This window comes from Pristiophorus japonicus, chromosome X (genome assembly GCF_044704955.1).
Source record: "Pristiophorus japonicus isolate sPriJap1 chromosome X, sPriJap1.hap1, whole genome shotgun sequence".
Classification (NCBI taxonomy): domain Eukaryota; kingdom Metazoa; phylum Chordata; class Chondrichthyes; family Pristiophoridae; genus Pristiophorus; species Pristiophorus japonicus.
Window position 1 is genome coordinate 39,948,212 of NC_092010.1, and position 19,340 is coordinate 39,967,551.

Below are 19,340 nucleotides of genomic sequence, written 5' to 3' on the forward strand. Positions count from 1 at the left end.
TCTCTGTAACCTCCTCCAGCCCCTACACCCCTCCCGATCTCTGTCACCCCCTCCAGCCCCTACACCCCTCCCTATCTCTGTAACCTCCTGCAGCCCCTACTCCCCTCCCTATCTCTGTAACCTCCTCCAGCCCCTACACCCCTCCCTATCTCTGTAACCTCCTCCAGCCCCTACACCCCTCCCTATCTCTGTAACCTCCTCCAGCCCCTACACCCCTTCCCATCTCTGTAACCTCCTCCAGCCCCTACACCCCTCCCGATCTCTGTCACCCCCTCCAGCCCCTACACCCCTCCCTATCTCTGTAACCTCCTGCAGCCCCTACTCCCCTCCCTATCTCTGTAACCTCCTCCAGCCCCTACACCCCTCCCTATCTCTGTAACCTCCTCCAGCCCCTACACCCCTCCCTATCTCTGTAACCTCCTCCAGCCCCTACACCCCTTCCCATCTCTGTAACCTCCTCCAGCCCCTACACCCCTCCCTATCTCTGTAACCTCCTCCAGCCCCTACACCCCTCCCTATCTCTGTAACCTCCTCCAGCCCCTACACTCCTCCCTATCTCTGTAACCTCCTCCAGCCCCTACACCCCTCCCTATCTCTGTAACCTCCTCCAGCCCCTACACTCCTCCCTATCTCTGTAACCTCCTCCAGCCCCTACACCTCTCCCTATCTCTGTAACCTCCTCCAGCCCCTACACCCCTCCCTATCTCTGTAACCTCCTGCAGCCCCTACTCCCCTCCCTATCTCTGTAACCTCCTCCAGCCCCTACACCCCTCCCTATCTCTGTAACCTCCTCCAGCCCCTACACCCCTCCCTATCTCTGTAACCTCCTCCAGCCCCTACACCCCTTCCCATCTCTGTAACCTCCTCCAGCCCCTACACCCCTCCCTATCTCTGTAACCTCCTCCAGCCCCTACACCCCTCCCTATCTCTGTAACCTCCTCCAGCCCCTACACTCCTCCCTATCTCTGTAACCTCCTCCAGCCCCTACACCCCTCCCTATCTCTGTAACCCCCTCCAGCCCCTACACCCCTCCCTATCTCTGTAACCTCCTCCAGCCCCTACACCCCTTCCCTGTCTCTGAAACCTTCTCTAGCCCCCTACACCCCTCCCTATCTCTGTAACCTCCTCCAGGCCCTACACCCCTCTCTATCTCTGTAACCTCCTCCAGCCCCTTAATCCCTCCCTATCTCTGTAACCTCCTCCAGTCCCTACACCCCTCCCGATCTCTGTAACCTCCTCCAGCCCCTACACCCCTCCCTATCTCTGTAACCTCCTCCAGCCCCACAACCCCCCGAGATATCTGCACTCCTCTAATTCTGCCCTCCTGACCATCCCTGATTATAATCGCTCCACCATCGGTGGCTGTGCCTTCTGTTTCCTGGGCCCCAAGCTCTGGAACTCCCTCCCTAAACCTCTCCGCCTCTCTCTCCTCCAAGGCACTCATTAAAAACCCCTTTTGACCAAGCTTTTGGTCACCTGTCCTAATATCTCACATGGCTCGGTGTCAAAATCTGTTTGATAATCGCCTGTTACATTAGGAACAGGAGGGGGCCGTTCAGTCCCCCTCGAGCCTGTTACATTAGGAACAGGAGGAGGCCGTTCAGTCCCCCTCGAGCCTGTATCTCACCCCTTTCCATCAACCCACCTTGGTTCCATAACCCTTAATACCCATAGATCGCAGTTTTGAAAGTTACTCCAGCATCAACAGCTTTTTAGGGGAGACAATTCCAGATTTCCACAACTCTACTGAACCCTTTAATCATCTTAAACACCTTGATTAGATCACTCCTTCATCTTCTGCACTCGAGGGAATACAAGCCTAGTGGATACAACCTGCCCTGGTCAGTTAAATAAACTTACCCCGTGTTTGACTGTCTTGGCTGCGTGAGCAGCTTTTTTCTTTGTGTCGTACTGAGTGAGAATATCGATCAGCCCCATGAAGTAAACCTCCTTACGGGGAGCACCTGCAGGAGAGAGAAAGAGAGGGGTTTATAGGGAGGGCGAGCGCAAGCGAGCGAGAGACCGGGCGCGCGAGGGAGGGAGCGAGAGAGAGAGACGGGGCACGCGAGGGAAGGAGAGAGAGAGAGAGAGACGGGGCGCGCGAGGGAGGGAGCGAGAGAGAGAGAGAGACGGGGAGCGCGAGGGAGGGAGCGAGAGAGAGAGAGAGACGGGGAGCGCGAGGGAGGGAGCGAGAGAGAGAGAGAGACGGGGCGCGCGAGGGAGGGAGCGAGAGAGAGAGAGACGGGGCGCGCGAGGGAGGGAGCGAGAGAGAGAGAGACGGGGAGCGCGAGGGAGGGAGCGAGAGAGAGAGAGAGACGGGGCGAGCGAGGGAGAGAGCGAGAGAGCGAGAGAGAGAGAGATGGGGCGCGCGAGGGAGGGAGACGGGGCGCGCGAGGGAGGGAGCGAGAGAGAGAGAGAGAGAGAGAGACGGGGCGCGCGAGGGAGGGAGCGAGAGAGAGAGAGACGGGGCGCGCGAGGGAGGGAGACGGGGCGCGCGAGGGAGGGAGCGAGAGAGAGAGAGAGAGAGACGGGGCGCGCGAGGGAGGGAGCGAGAGAGAGAGAGAGACGGGGCGCGCGAGGGAGGGAGCGAGAGAGAATTGGTGCCACCAGAGCTGCATTTGGTGAACGACCAGAGAATCTGCGGTTCGGGTAAACGCTGGCTCCCCCCTTATCCCCGGGGTCACGCAATGCGCTTACTGTCGGAGCTGCAGATGGCGTACACGTCAGCGAAGGGATCGTACTCCCCGAGCCCGGATGTCTTGCTGATGTAACTGCTCAGCCTGTCTGGCGACTGCCCGTACAGGGGGCCCAGCATGTTGATGGAGGTACCGTTCTCCCCCTTGTCGCTGGCCATGTTCTCCTCATCCTCGTCGTCTGCCCTCTGCATATCGTGGATGCCCAGCAGCAGGCTGTAGTCCATGATCTTCAACCGTGTGAGGAACTATAGCCAGACGGCAACAAAAACAAGTGCTTTAGAGAGTGCATGGAACCGTACAGCCGGTGAAGGAGGCCATTCGGCCCATCGTATCTGTGCCGGTTCTTTATGGCGTTGCCGGACTGCGAACCAGTGTAGGGAGAGCGGGACTCGGTGCGAGTGAGGATACAGGGCAGCGGGGCTGGAGTTTGTGGAAAGTAGGAGGCCTGCTTATATACCGTGCTCCCAAGAGCTGCTGGGATCCCTTGGGACTCCAAGGTCACACTTGCTCATTGCTCACAGTACTCAGTTTCATCTTTTATCACGAGCTTAACAATTTGCGACGAGGTGACGAACAACCGCGCGAAAATGCAAAGAACAGTTATCATCCTGGAGAAGTTCTCAGAAGGGGACGATCGGGAGACCTTCGAGCAGAGACTCGACCAATACTTTGTGGTCAACGAGCTTGGAGGGGGACGAGAACGCCGCCAAACGAGGGGCGATCCTCCTCACCGTCTGTGGGGCAACAACCTCTGGCCTCATGAAGAATCTCCTAGCTCCGGTAAAACCAACAACAAAATCCTACGAAGAATTGCACGCGCTGGTCCGGGAGCACCTAAATCCTGGAGGAAAGCGTTTTGATGGCGAGATATCGGTTCTACACCCGTCAACGGTCGGAGGGCCAGGAAGTGGCGAGCTATGTCGCCGAACTAAGGCGCCTCTCGCAGGACATTGCGAAGTTGAGGGATTCCTAGAACAAATGCTCAGAGACTTGTTTGTGCTGGGCATTGGCCATGAGGCAATCCTTCGCAAACTGTTGACTGTTGAAACTCTGAATCTGAGTAAAGCCATAACGAAAGCCCAGGCAGTTATGTTCACCAGCGACAACACCAAATAAATTTCGCAGAGTAAAGAGGTTTCGGCCAGTGCACAAAGGAACGTTGTTTCCGAGCAGGAATATACATGGCAGAACGTACACGCCAGCTACTGTACGACCTCAGATGACCCAGAGTCTGCCATCAATCGTTAATGTGAGGCAGTTAACACCCCGTTGGCGCTGTGGAGGTGATCATCGGCCCCATCAATGTCGCTTCAAACACTATGCCTGCAACGGTTGCAGAACAAAGGGACACCTCCAGCGAATGTGCAGGCGAGCTGCAAACCCTGCAAACCACCACGTTGCAGAGGAAGATCGATCCAATGTGGATCAGGCTGAATTGGAGACCCGAACCGAGGAGGCAGAAGTGTACGGGGTACACACCTTCACCACGAAATGTCCACCAGTAATGTTGAAAGTTGAACTGAACGGATTTCCAGTCTCCATGGAACTGGACACGGGGGAGAGTCAGTCCATAATGAGCAAAAAGGCCTTCAACAGGCTGTGGGGCAACAAGGCACACAGACCCAAGCTCAGCCCCATTCACACCAAGCTGAGAACTTACACCAAGTAACTGATCCCTGTCACTGGCAGTGCAGAAGTCAAAGTCTCCTATGACGGAGCAGTGCACAAACTCCCACTGTGGATTGTGCCAGGGGATGGCCCCTACACTGTTTGGCAGAAGCTGGCTGGGAAAAATCCGCTGGAACTGGGACGATATCCGCGCGCTTTCCTCCGTCGGCGACGCCTCATGTGCCCAGGTTCTGAGCAGATTCCCATCGTTGTTCGAGCCAGGCATTGGAAGCTTCTCGGGGGCGAAAGTGCAGATCCATTTGGTTCCCGGTACACGACCCATCCACCACAAGGCTCGGGCGGTACTGTACATGATGCGTGAGAAAGTGGAAATTGAGCTGGACAGGCTGCAGCGAGAATGCATCATCTCGCCGGTGAAATTCAACGAGTGGGCCAGTCCGATTGTCCCGGTACTTAAAGAGGACGACACGGTCAGGATTTGTGGGGACTATAAAGTAACGATTAACCGTTTTTCGCTGCAGGACCAGTACCCACTACCCAAGGCAGACGACCTATTTGCAACCCTGGCTGGAGGGAAGACGTTCACCAAGCTGGACCTGACCTCGGCCTACATGACGCAGGAGCTGGAGGAGTCTTCGAAAGGCCTTACCTGCATCAACACGCACAGAGGTCTGTTCATCGATGACAGGTGCCCGTTCGGGATTCGGCCGGCCGCGGCAATCTTCCAACGGAACACGGAGAGCTTGCTAAAGTCGGTTCCTCGCACCGTGGTTTACCAGGACGACATACTGGTCACAGGTCGGGACACCACTGAGCGCTTGAAGAATCTGGAAGAGGTTCTTAGTCGGTTGGATCGTGTGGGGCTTGAAATGCTCGAAGCGTGTTTTCCTGGCGCCGGGGGTCGAGTTCTTGGGAAGAAGAATCGCGGCAGACGACATCAGACCCACCGACGGAGGCCATCAAGAACCGGCCGAGACCACAGAACATGACGGAGCTGCGGTCGTTCCAGGGGCTCAACTATTTCGGTAATTTTCTACCCGGGTTAAGCACCCTGTTAGAACCCCTACATGTGCTACTGCGCAAGGGAGACGACTGGGTATGGGGGAAGTCACAAGAGGCTGCCTTTAAGAAAGCCAGAAATCTGTTGTGTTTAAACAAACTGCTTGTCCTGTATAACCCATGTAAACGATTAGTGCTAGCTTGCGACGCGTCGTCATACAGGGCCGGGTGTGTGTTACAAATAGGGGATTTTGCAACCGGTCGCTTATGCGTCCAGGAGTTTGTCCAAGGCCGAAAGGGCCTCCAGCATTGATTGAAAAAGAGACTCTGGCGTGCGTTTACGGGGTGAAAAAAATGCACCAGTACTTGTTTGGCCTCAAGTTTGAGCTCGAAACTGACCACAAGCCGCTCATATCGCTATTCTCGGAGAGCAAAGGGATTAATACCGATGCCTCTGCCCGCATCCAAAGATGGGCGCTCACGCTGTCGGCATACAACAATGTAATCCGTCACAGGCCGGGCAGAGAGAACTGCGCTGATGCTCTCAGTCTGCTCCCATTGCCCAACACCGGGGTGGAAATGGCACAGCCAGCGGACTTGCTCACGGTAATGCATGCATTCAAAAACGGAAAGTCCCCCGTTACAGCCCGCCTGATCAGGACCTGGACCAGCCAGGATCCTTTACTGTCCCTTGGTAAAAAACTGTGTCCTCCATGGGAGCTGGTCCAGTGTCCCAGCGGAGATGCAGGAGGCGATTAAGCCGTTCCACAGACGCAAAGACGGAAAGTCCCTGCAGGCGGACTGTCTGTTGTGGGGTAATCGCGCGGTCTTGCCCAAGAAAGGCAGAGATAGGTTCATTTGTGAACTGCACAGCACCCACCCTGACATTGTAATGATGAAAGCCACAGCCAGATCCCACGTGTGGTGGCCCGGCATTGACTCAGATTTAGAGTCATGCGTGCGCCCAGTGCAACACTTGCTCTCAGCTGAGCAATGCACCCAGAGAGGCTAAGTTTGTGGTTGTGGCCCTCCAAACTGTGGTCGAGGATCCACGTGGACTTTGCGGGTCCATTTCTAGGCAAAATGTTCTTGGTTGTCATGGATGCTTACTCAAAATGTGCGATAATGTCTGTAAGCACATCCACGGCCACTATTGAAAGCCTACGAGCCATGTTTGTCACACACGGCCTGGCCTGATGTCCTAACCAGCGACAATGGGCCGTGCTTCACCAGTGCTGAATTCAAGGAATTCATGACCCGCAATGGGATCAAGCACGTCACATCTGCCCCTTTCAAGCCCGCATCCAACGGCCAGGCAGAACGGGCAGCTCAGACCATCAAGCAAAGCTTGAAACGTGTGTCGGAAGGCTCCCTGCAGACCTGTCTGTCCCGAGTGCTGCTCAGCTAACCGCACCAGACCCTACTCACCCACCAGGGTTCCCCCAGCCGAGCTGCTCATGAAAAGGGCGCTCAAAACAAGGCTCTCTCTTGTCCACCCTGATCTCCATGATCACGTGGAGGGCAGGCGACATCAACAAAGTGCGTACAATGACCGCGCAAATTTGTCACGCGATATTGAGGTCAACGACCCTGTGTTTGTGCTCAATCATGGACATGGTCCCAAATGGCTCAGTGGCACGGTCACAGCCAAAGAGGGGAGTAGGGTGTTTCAGGTCAAATTGGCCAATGGACTAACGCGCAGAAAACATTTGGACCAAATCAAATTGTGGTTCACTACGAACAACCCCAAGAAGACACCACCAACTTTGACCCTCCAACACACACACACACACAACTGGCAACCGACATCATGGCTGACCACGAGGCCGAACTCACCAGCCCGGCTGCCCAGCAGCCCAGTGAAGAACCGACCAACTCACCCACACCCGCATTTGTACCGAGACGATCGACAAGGGAGCGAAAAGCCCCAGATCGTCTCACCCTGTAAATAAGTGCACTGTTGACTTTACGAGGGAGTGATGTTATGTCTTTAACCCCTTGTAACCTGTATCACACCTGACCACCAGAGGGCCTACCTGTTGGAGCGCCAAGGGATCCCAGCATCCCTTGGGAGCACCGTATATAAGCAGGCCACCCACGATACCAACACTCTGGAGTCTAATTAAAGGAGCTAAGGTCTCACTTACTTATTGCTCACAGTACTCAGTTTCATCCTTTATTATGAGCTTATCAGTTGTAGTTTAAGACTAATGTTTTGTCGATAATCTGGCTTTATCAATCTGTTTAAAGGTTAAACGGCTGACCCAACAGACCTCACCTCTACGTCTCGCCTCAGCTTATCCATGAACATTTTCTTCTGCTCTGCGTTCACGTAAACTTTCTGATTCATGTTTAAGAAGTCCATGTCCTTCAATGTGGGCAATTCCTTCACCTGAAGCAACCAAAGAGAGGGCATTAGGAACAAAATCAAAATTGCTTGCATTTATACAGCTCCTTTCGCGACCTCAGGTCATTCCCAAAGCGCTTTACAACCAATGAAGTACTTCCTGAAGTGCAGTCACTGTTGTATTGTGGGAAACGCCAATTTGTGCACAGCAAGCTCCCACACACAGCAATGTGATAATGACCCATATAATCTGCTTTAGTGATGTTGGTCGAGGGATAAGTATTGGCCCCAGGACACCGGGGAGAACTCCCCCTGCTCTTCTTCAAAATAGTGGCCTCGATTTAATGCCTCATCCAAAAGACAGCACCTCCGACAGTGCAGTGCTCCCTCAGTACTGCCCCTCCGACAGTGCGGCGCTCCCTCAGTACCGCCCCTCCGACAGTGCGGCGCTCCCTCAGTACTGCCCCTCCGACAGTGCGGCTCTCCCTCAGTACTGCCCCTCCGACAGTGCGGCGCTCCCTCAGCACTGCCCCTCCGACAGTGCGGCGCTCCCTCAGTACTGCCCCTCCGACAGTGCGACGCTCCCTCAGTACTGCCCCTCCGACAGTGCGGCACTCCCTCAGTACTGCCCCTCCGACAGTGCGGCGCTCCCTCAGTACTGACCCTCCGACAGTGCGGCGCTCCCTCAGTACTGACCCTCCGACAGTGCGGCGCTCCCTCAGCACTGCCCCTCCGACAGTGCGGCGCTCCCTCAGTACCGCCCCTCCGACAGTGCGGTGCTCCCTCAGTACTGCCCCTCCGACAGTGCAGCACTCCCTCGGCCTGGATTATGGGGCTCAAGTCCCTGGAGTAGGGGCTTAAACCCATGACCACCTGACTCAGTGCGAGAGCACTACCCACTGAGGCAAAGGTGGCCCCCATTCCCTTTACAATGTAACAACATCGGGTCACTTAGAGGCTCCGTGGAGGAAATGCAATGGCCAACGTTCTACAGGGGGGCGGCCAGAGTGATGGGCGCTGTACAAGTTCAAAGCCTTTTGTCGCGGCTGCGTAATCACACACACACACGTTTGTTTACCTTTTCTTTGTCACTTGCTTCACGTGAAACTAGAGACCCCTGAAAAATAATAGGAACGGCCGTCATTCATCAACATGAACATAAGAAATAGGAACAAGAGGAGGCCGTTCAGCCCCTCGAGCCTGTTACATTAGGAACAGGAGGGGGTCATTCAGCCCCTCGAGCCTGTTACATTAGGAACAGGAGGGGGTCATTCAACCCCTCGAGCCTGTTACATTAGGAACAGGAGGAGGCCATTCAGCCCCTCGAGACTGTTACATTAGGAACAGGAGGAGGCCATTCAGCCCCTCGAGCCTGTTACATTAGGAACAGGAGGAGGCCGTTCAGCCCCTCGAGCCTGTTACATTAGGAACAGGAGGAGGCCGTTCAGCCCCTCGAGCCTGTTACATTAGGAACAGGAGGAGGCCATTCAGCCCCTCGAGCCTGTTACATTAGGAACAGGAGGCCATTCAGCACCTCGAGCCTGTTACATTAGGAACAGGAGGAGGCCATTCAGCCCCTCGAGGCTGTTACATTAGGAACAGGAGGAGGCCATTCAGCCCCTCGAGCCTGTTACATTAGGAACAGGAGGAGGCCGTTCAGCCCCTCGAGCCTGTTACATTAGGAACAGGAGGCCATTCAGCCCCTCAAGCCTGTTACATTAGGAACAGGAGGAGGCCGTTCAGCCCCTCGAGCCTGCTCCGCCATTCAATATCATGGTTGAGCTTCTACCTCAACTCCACTTTCCCGCCCGATCCCTCGATTCCCTTAGAATCCAAAACTCTATCGATCTCAGCCTTGAATATACTCAACGACTGAGCCTCCACAGCCCTCTGGGGCAGAGAATTCCAAAGATTCACCCCCCTCTGAGTGAAGAAATTCCTCCTCATCTCAGTCCTAAATGGCCGACCCCTTATCCTCAGACTGTGTGACCCCTGGTTCTAGACTCCCCAGCCCGGGGGAAACACCCTCCCTGCATCTACCCTGACAAGCCCTGTAAGAATTTTGTATGTTTCAATGAGATCACCTCTCATTCTTCTAAACTCTAGAGAATATCGGCCCAGTCTGCTCAATCTCTCCTCATAGGGCAATGCCCCCATCCCAGGAATCAGTCTGGTGAACCTTCGCTGCACTCCCTCTATGGCAAGTATATCCTTCCTTAGGTAAGGAGACCAAAACTGTACACAATACTCCAGGTGTGGTCTCACCAGGGCCCTGTATAACTGCAGTAAGACATCTTTACTCTTATACTCAAACCCTCCTGTAATAAAGGCCAACATACCATTTGCTCTAATCACTTGCTGTACCTGCAGGTTAACTTTCAGTGATTCGTGTACAAGGACACCCAGGTTTATAGTTGGCATCATCGCAACAAAGGGAATGTTAGTCAGACGACATCATCATCATCACAGGCAGTCCCTCGGAATCGAGGAAGACTTGCTTCCACTCTAAACACGAGTCCTTAGGTGGCTGAACAGTCCAATACAGGAACCACAGTCCCTGTCACAGGTGGGACAGACAGACGTTGAGGGAAGGGGAGGGTGGGACTGGTTTGCCGCACGCTCCTTCCGCTGCCTGCGCTTGGTTTCTGCACGCTCTCGGCGACGAGACTCGAGGTGCTCAGCGCCCTCCCGAATGCACTTCCTCCACTTAGGGCGGACTGGTCTTTGGGCCAGGGACTCCCAGGTGTCGGTGGGGATGTTGCACTTTATATCAGAGAGGCTTTGAGGGTGGTCCCTTGTAACGTTTCCTCTGCCCACCTTTGGCTCGTTTGCCCGTGAAGGAGTTCCGAGTAGAGCGCTTGCTTTGGGGAGTCTCGTGTCTGGGGGACATGCGGACAATGTGGCCCTGCCCAACGGAGCTGGTCGAATGTGGTCAGTGCTTCGATGCTGGGGATGTTGGCCTGGTTGAGGACGCTAACGTTGGTGCGTCTGTCCTCCCGGGGGATTTGCAGGATCTTGCTGGAGACATCGTTGGTGGTATTTCTCCAGCGACTTGAGGTGTCTACTGTACAGGTCAGATGACAATAACCCCACTTGTGACTGACGCTTGAGTGGTTTTATACAATAACCAGCTTTATTAGTGACTGATTTGGCTTTCCAGTTATAGTAAATAACTTGTGAATAACACATAGGATCATGGGAACAGGAGGAGGCCATTCAACCCCTGCCCTCCTCTAATTCTGCCCTCCTGACCATCCCTGATTATAATCGCTCCACCATCGGTGGCCGTGCCTTCTGTTGCCTGGGCCCCAAGCTCTGGAACTCCCTCCCTAAACCTCTCCGCCTCTCTACCTCTCTCTCCTCGTTTAAGACGCTCCTTAAAACCTACCTCTTTGACCAAGCTTTTGGTCACCTGCCCTAATTTCTACTTATGCGGCTCGATGTCAAATTTTTTTTTGAAATCGCATAATACTCCTGTGAAGCGCCTTGGGACATTTCACTACGTTAAAGGCGCTATATAAATACACGTGCAATTCTCTCTCATAATTCAACCCTTGGAGTCCAGGTATCATTCTGGAAAACCTACGTTACACTCCCTCCAAGGCTGATATCATCGAAACATAGAAAATAGGAGCAGGAGTTGGCCATTCGGCCCCTCGAGCCTGCACCACCATTCAATATCATGGCTGATCCTCTATCTCAACACCATATTCCCGCTTTCTCCCCATACCCCTTGATGCCTTTTGTGTCTAGAAATCTATCTGTCTCCCTCGTAAATATATTCAGTGACTTGGCCTCCACAGCCTTCCGTGGTAGAGAATTCCACAGGCTCACCACCCTCTGAGTGAAAACATTTCTCCTCATCTCGGTCCTAAATTTCCTCCCCCGTATCCTGAGACTGTGTGAGACCTTGTTCTGGACTTCCCAGCCCCGGGGGAACATCCTCCCCGCATCCAGTCTGTTCAACCTCGTCAGAATTTTATGCCTTTCAATCAGGTCCCCTCTCATTCTTCTAAACTCCAGTGAATACAGGCCCAGTCGACCCAATCTCTCCTCATACGGCAGTCCTGCCATCCCAGGAATCGGTGTGATGTGGTACCCAGGACTGTTCATGGTACTTTAGGTGTGGCCGAACTAGGGCTTTGTACAAATAAAGCATGACATAGAAAATAGGTGCAGGAGTAGGCCATTCGGCCCTTCGAGCCTGCACCACCATTCAATATGATCATGGCTGATCATTCCCTCAGTACCCCATTCCTGCTTTCTCTCCATAACCCTTGATCCCTTTAGCCGTAAGGGTCACATCAAACTCCCTTTTGAATATATCCCAACGAACTGGCCCCAACAACTTTCTGTGGTAGAGAATTCCACAGGTTCACAATTCTCTGGGTGAAGAAGTTTCTCCTCATCTGGGTCCTAAATGGCTTACCCCTTATCCTTAGACTGTGTCCCCTGGTTCTGGACTTCCCCAACATCGGGAACATTCTTCCTGCATCCAACCTGTCCAGTCCCGTCAGAACTTTATGAATGAGATCCCCTCTCCCTCCATACAACCTGGCCCACTATCCGACTATCTCCAAGAGTGCTCGGATGTCAGAGATCACTAGTCCTGGAGTGAGCTGCTCCCTCCTTTCCGCCCAGCTGCATCGCTCCAGATACTTGAGGTTCTATTCTTACCACCAGAATATAACCTTGGCTTGTGCATGCACAATACCTCGCCTGCACGTGACTGCAGCTTATAATCTTTGCCTCTGTGCAACGAGCTTTGTTTATGGTACAGCAAGCGCCTAGGTCAAATGTTTATCCTGCTCCCTGGAACTGTTCTTCATACATAGAGACAAGATTAAACTCCCTCTTTGTCTGGTAAACCCACGCTGCACTCCCTCCAAGACCAATATACCCTCCCTAAGGTGTGGTGCGCAGAACTGCTCACAGTGCTCCAGGTGTGGGCTAACCAGGGCTTTGTACAGCTGCAGCATAACCTCTACCCCCTTGCAACCTGGTCCCCATTCTCCGACCAACTCCGAGAACACTCTCCGATCTCACAACAATACCACACATTTTCTCAGTGAGAAATGATGGGATTGATTGACTTTTTAAAAATCATGTTCAAACATTCCAACAAGCCAGTTGGAACACTGTGCACAGTTCTGGTCTCCATATACCCGGGTTAGACCACACTTGGAGCTCCGTGCACAGTTCTGGTCTCCATATACCTGGGTTAGACCACACTTGGAGCACCGTGCACAGTTCTGGTCTCCATATACCTGGGTTAGACCACACTTGGAGCACCATGCACAGTTCTGGTCTCCATATACCTGGGTTAGACCACACTGGGAGCACTGTGCACAGTTCTGGTCTCCATATACCTGCGTTAGACCACACTTGGAGCACCGTGCACAGTTCTGGTCTCCATATACATGGGTTAGACCACACTTGGAGCACCGTGCACAGTTCTGGTCTCCATATACCTGGGTTAGACCACACTTGGAGCACCGTGCACAGTTCTGGTCTCCATATACCTGGGTTAGACCACACTGGGAGCACCGTGCACAGTTCTGGTCTCCATATACCTGGGTTAGACCACACTGGGAGCACCGTGCACAGTTCTGGTCTCCATATACCTGGGTTAGACCACACTGGGAGCACCGTGCACAGTTCTGGTCGCCATATTATAAAGAGGATAGAGAGGCACTACAAAAAATATTAAGAATGATGCCTGAATTGAGAGGGTGATAACCATCAGGAAAAACTTAACAGGCCGGGTCTCTTTTCTCTAGAAAAGTGAAGGTTGACTGGGGCTCGCTAGGTTATACGTAGAGAAGGTGTACACTTCGGGCCATGATTATAAGACAGCCACTAATAAATCCAATGGGGAACTCAGGAGCAACAGCTTTACCCAGAGATTGGCGAGAAGGTGGAACTCATGGGGGAGTCGAGAACCAGGGGTCACACAGTCTCAGGATAAGGGCTCGGCCATTTAGGACTGAGATGAGGAGGAATTTCTTCACTCAGAGGGTGGTGGTGAATCTTTGGAATTCTCTGCCCCAGAGGGCTGTGGAGGCTCAGTCGTCGGGTATATTCAAGGCTGAGATCGGTAGATTTTTGGATACTAAGGGATATGGGGATAGGGCGGGAAGATGGGGTTGAGGTCGAAGTTCAGCCATGATCTTATAGAAGTTTAGCCATGATCTTATAGAAGTTTACAGCACGGAAGGAGGCCATTTCGGCCCATCGTGTCTGTTGTGTATGTATAACATAAGTATACTCCCTGTACACTCAATGTACAGCGACATAAGACTATTGGATGTACCTTCACACTGTATACACTGCTTGTACTACCAGAGGGTGCAACTGATGAAGACCTAGGGGTCACCTGTACACGACAGGTAACCAGGTATAAAAGGGGGTTCACCGTGCTGTACCCTCACTCAGGAGTTGTAATAAATGGACTAAGGTCACCACAGTTCAAGTACCTTACCTCGTGGAGTCATTACTAGAGTGCTTATAGACATAATAGTCCCCGTGCCGGCCGACAAAGAGCTACCCAGCCCAATCCCACTTTCCAGCTCTGGGTCCGTAGCCCTGCAGGTTACAGCACTTCAGGCGCACATCCAAATGTGGTGAGGGTTTCTGCCTCTACCACCCTTTCAGGCCGTGAGTTCCCCCCCAGACCCCCACCACCCTCTGGGTGAAGACATTTCCCCTCAAATCCCCTCTAAACCCCCCCCCCCCCCAATTACTTTCAATCTATGCCCCCTGGTTGTTGGCCCCTCCGCCAAGGAGGGGGTCAACGGTAGAGCAGGCCGTATAAAGGAGGACAGACTTGCATTTCTATAGCGCCTTTCACAACCCCCGGACGCTTTACAGTCAATGAAGTACTTTGGTACGTAGTCACATGCGGTAACGCGGGAAACCAATTTGTGCACAAGCAAGCTCCCACAAACATAATGAGCAGATAATCTGGTCATAGTATGGCCTACTCCTGGTCCCAATTCTAATAGCGTAACAGTCCTGACCATGTATGACAGGCATACATTTTTATTTTGAAAAATGCGTGGGGCAAATCACACAGCTGCTTACCTTTAAGTCGTACTTCCTGTGAACGGTGAGCTTGTGGCTGAAGACATTACGCATTACGAGTGTATACGTATCCTCACCGTCAACACTCAGCCGGTACATTGCCAGGAACTGCGGTAACACCATGTTACCGTGGCAGTTTACGATGTGCTGCAGAAAGAGGGGGCAGAAAATATACAAACATGAACGCAGTTGGAACAGGAGGAGGCCGTTCAGCCCCTCGAGCCTGTTACATTAGGAACAGGAGGAGGCCGTTCAGCACCTCGAGCCTGTTACATTAGGAACAGGAGGAGGCCATTCAGCCCCTCGAGCCTGTTACATTAGGAACAGGAGGAGGCCATTCAGCCCCTCGAGTCTGTTACATTAGGAACAGGAGGAGGCTGTTCAGCCCCTCGAGTCTGTTACATTAGGGACAGGAGGCCATTCAGCTCCTCGAGCCTGTTACATTAGGAACAGGAGGAGGCCGTTCAGCCCCTCGAGCCTGTTACATTAGGAACAGGAGGAGGCCGTTCAGCCCCTCGAACCTGTTACATTAGGAACAGGAGGAGGCCCATTCAGCCCCTCGAGCCTGTTACATTAGGAACAGGAGGAGGCCCATTCAGCCCCTCGAACCTGTTACATTAGGAACAGGAGGAGGCCATTCAGCCCTTCGAGCCTGTTACATTAGGAACCGGAGGAGGCCATTCAGCCCCTCGAGCCTGTTACATTAGGAACAGGAGGAGGCCCATTCAGCCCCTCGAGCCTGTTACATTAGGAACAGGAGGAGGCCCATTCAGCCCCTCGAACCTGTTACATTAGGAACAGGAGGAGGCCATTCAGCCCCTCGAGCCTGTTACATTAGGAACAGGAGGAGGCCATTCAGCCCCTCGAGCCTGTTACATTAGGAACAGGAGGGGGCCATTCAGCCCCTCGAGCCTGTTACATTAGGAACAGGAGGAGGCCATTCAGTCCCTCGAACCTGTTACATTAGGAACAGGAGGAGGCCGTTCAGCCCCTCGAGTCTGTTACATTAGGAACAGGAGGAGGCCGTTCAGTCCCTCGAGCCTGTTACATTAGGAACAGGAGGAGGCCGTTCAGCCCCTCGAGCCTGTTACATTAGGAACAGGAGGAGGCCATTCAGCCCCTCAAGCCTGTTACATTAGGAACAGGAGGAGGCCATTCAGCCCCTCGAGCCTGTTACATTAGGAACAGGAGGAGGCCGTTCAGCCCCTCGAGTCTGTTACATTAGGAACAGGAGGAGGCCATTCAGCCCCTCGAGCCTGTTACATTAGGAACAGGAGGAGGCCCATTCAGCCCCTCGAGCCTGTTACATTAGGAACAGGAGGAGGCCATTCAGCCCCTCGAGCCTGTTACATTAGGAACAGGAGGAGGCCCATTCAGCCCCTCGAACCTGTTACATTAGGAACAGGAGGAGGCCCATTCAGCCCCTCGAACCTGTTACATTAGGAACAGGAGGAGGCCATTCAGCCCCTCGAGCCTGTTACATTAGGAACAGGAGGAGGCCATTCAGCCCCTCGAGCCTGTTACATTAGGAACAGGAGGTGGCCATTCAGCCCCTCGAGCCTGTTACATTAGGAACAGGAGGAGGCCATTCAGCCCCTCGAGCCTGTTACATTAGGAACAGGAGGAGGCCATTCAGCCCCTCGAGCCTGTTACATTAGGAACAGGAGGAGGCCATTCAGCCCCTCGAGCCTGTTACATTAGGAACAGGAGGAGACCATTCAGCCCCTCGAGCCTGTTACATTAGGAACAGGAGGAGGCCATTCAGCCCCGCGAGCCTGTTCCACCATTCAATGAGATCGTGGCTGATCTGTGACTTAACTCCATATACCCGCCTTTGCCCCAGAATCCCTTAATACCCTTTGATTAACAGAAATCTATTAATCTCGGATTTAAAATTAACAATTGACACCCAGCATCAATTCCCGTTTGTGGAAGAGAGTCCCAAACCTCTCCCACCCTTTGTGTGTAGAAATGTTTCCCAACTTCACTCCTGAAAGGTCTGGCTCTAATTTTCAGACTCTGCCCCTAGTCCCAGACTCCCCAACCAGCGGGAACAGTTTCTCTCTCTCTACCCTCTCTGTTCCCCAAAATATCCTGAAAACTTCCATCAGATCACCCCTTAACCGTCTAAATCCCGGGGAACACAACCCCAGTTTGTGTAATCTCCCCTCGTAATTTAACCCTTGGAGTGTGGGTAACACTCTGGTAAACCCACACTGCACTCCCGCCGAGCCCAATATACCCTCCCTCAGGTGTGGAGCCCAGAACTGCTCACAGTGCTCCAGGTGTGGTCTAACCAGAGCTTTGTACAGTGCAGCATAACCTCTCCCCCTTGTATTCTCATCCCCTGGATATAAAGGCCAGCGTCCCATTAGCCTTTTTGATTATTTCCAGTACCTGTCCTTGACATTTTAATGATCAATGTACCTGAACCCCAAATTCTCTTTGGACTGCCACTGTTTCTCGCTGATCACCATTGAGAAAGTACCCTGGCCTATCCTTTTAGCCATAATCTTGCCGTTATTAGTTGAGGCATGGAATACGAGAGCAGGGAGGGTTATGCTTGAACTGTATAAAATACTGGTTGGGCCACAGCTGGAGTACTGCGTGCAGTTCTGGTCACCACATTACAGGAAGGATGCGATTGCACTGGAGAGGGTGCAGAGGAGATTTCCTAATCTGTCACCATTCAGATAATATTCTGCCTTTGTGTTTTTGCCCCCTAAATGCATAACCTCACATTTATCCACATTATACTGCATCTGCCATGCATTTGCCCACTCACCAAACCTGTCCAAGTCACCCTGCAGCCTCTTAGCATCCTCCTCACAGCTCACACCGCCACCCAGTTAGTGTCATCTGCAAACTTGGAGATATTACACTCAATTCCTTCATCTAAATCATGAATGTATATTGTAAAGAGCTGGGGCCCCAGCACTGAGCCCTGCGGCACTCCACCAGTCACTGCCTCCCATTCTGAAAAGGATCCGTTTATCCCGACTCTCTGCTTCCTGTCTGCCAACCAGTTCTCTATCCACGTCAATACATTACCCCCAATACCATGTGCTTTAATTTTGCACACCAATCTCTTGTGCGGAACCTTGTCAAAAGCCTTTTGAAAGTCCAAATACACCACATCCACTGGTTCTCCCTTGTCCACTCTGCTAGTTACATCCTCAAAAAATTCCAGAAGATTTGTCAAGCATGATTTCCCTTTCATAAATCCATGCTGACTTGGACTGATTCTTTCCAAATGATTGATTCCAATATTTTCCCCACTACTCATCAGCGAGTTCCACATTCTCACCACTGTCTGGGTAAAGAAGTTTCTCCTGAATTCTCCACTGGATGTACGAGTGACTATCTTAGATTGAAGGCCCCCCACAATAAGTAGGAACATCTTCTCTACGCCTAACCCCTTACTAGGATGCTGCCTGGAATGGAGAATCTTAGTTATGAGGACAGATTGGATAGGCTGGGTTTGTTCTCATTGGAACAGAGGAGGTTGAGAGGAGACCTCATCGAGGTGTACAAAATATTGAGGGGCCTCAAAAAGTGGATAGTAAGGGTCTATTTCCATTGGTGGAGGGGTCTATTACGAGGGGACATAGTTTTAAGGTGGTTGGTGGAAGGTTTAGAGGGGATTTGAGGGGGGGCTTCTTTACGCAGAGGGTTATGGGGATCTGGAACTCGCTGCCTGGAAGAGTGGTGGATGCAGAAACCCTCACCACTTTTAAGAGATGATTCGATGGGCACTTAAAGTGCAGTAACCTGCAGGGTTACGGACCTGGAGCTGGTAATTGGGATTAGACTGGATGACCTTTTGATGGACGGAGCAGATACAATAAGTACTGCAGGGAATCGAATACGGCCAGGGTGATCTCCTGGACTAGTGTCAATCGCCTGGATGGGTCGGAGAGGAATTTTCCCAGATTTTATTCACCATAAATCGGCCTGGGTGTTTATCTAGTTTTTGCCTCTCCCAGGAGATCACATGGCTCCGGTTGGGGTGGAGTGTAGAATGTTTCAGTAGAAGGGGTGTCGCAGTTGTGTGGGGCGGACTGGTCGGGCTGGGTGCTCTTTGCCTTTCCGTCATTGTTCATGGGTTTGTGTAACCTTCAGGGCTGCTGACCGAGGGCCGTGTGGCTCTGTGTCGGCCGGTGGGGACACGATGGGCCGGAATGGCCTCCTTCTGCCCTGTAAATTTCTAGGTTTCTATCATTTTAAAGACCTCGACGAGGTTACCCACCAGAGAAGAGAATCCCAGCCTGTTCAGCCTCTCCCAGTAAAAAAGTTCCTCCTGAATTCCTTCTTGGATTTATTAGTGACCGCCTGATATTTACGAGCCGCGTTGCGTTCGGACTGAAGTCGCCGCGGTGGCCCTCCGCCGAGGGAGAGCAGACACACACCTGGTGGTAGTCTGACAGGAAGCCGTGCATATCAGCCACATCCTCACTGGAGATCTGCTTGATCACGTACTTCTTGTCGTAGCTACTGAGGAAGAGCATGGCATTGCGTCCCTCGCTCTCGCTGTACGGGGCGCTTCGAGTCAGAGAAATCTGCGGAACAAGTCACACGTGTGCATG

The 19,340-nt window shown here is 52.8% G+C and overlaps 1 protein-coding gene across 1 annotated transcript in view; it reads right to left on the bottom strand.

Moving 5' to 3' along the window:
* LOC139240910 (phosphatidylinositol 5-phosphate 4-kinase type-2 gamma-like) overlaps positions 1–19,340 on the bottom strand; it is a 35,821-nt gene that overhangs the window by 1,948 nt on the left and 14,533 nt on the right. Inside the window, exons 4-9 of the mRNA XM_070869417.1 lie at positions 19,164–19,313; positions 14,755–14,901; positions 8,750–8,788; positions 7,603–7,716; positions 2,698–2,941; positions 1,861–1,964 (exon numbers count right to left, since the gene is read on the bottom strand). Coding sequence (XP_070725518.1) covers positions 1,861–1,964; positions 2,698–2,941; positions 7,603–7,716; positions 8,750–8,788; positions 14,755–14,901; positions 19,164–19,313 — 798 coding nt within the window. The remainder of the gene's footprint in view (positions 1–1,860; positions 1,965–2,697; positions 2,942–7,602; positions 7,717–8,749; positions 8,789–14,754; positions 14,902–19,163; positions 19,314–19,340) is intronic.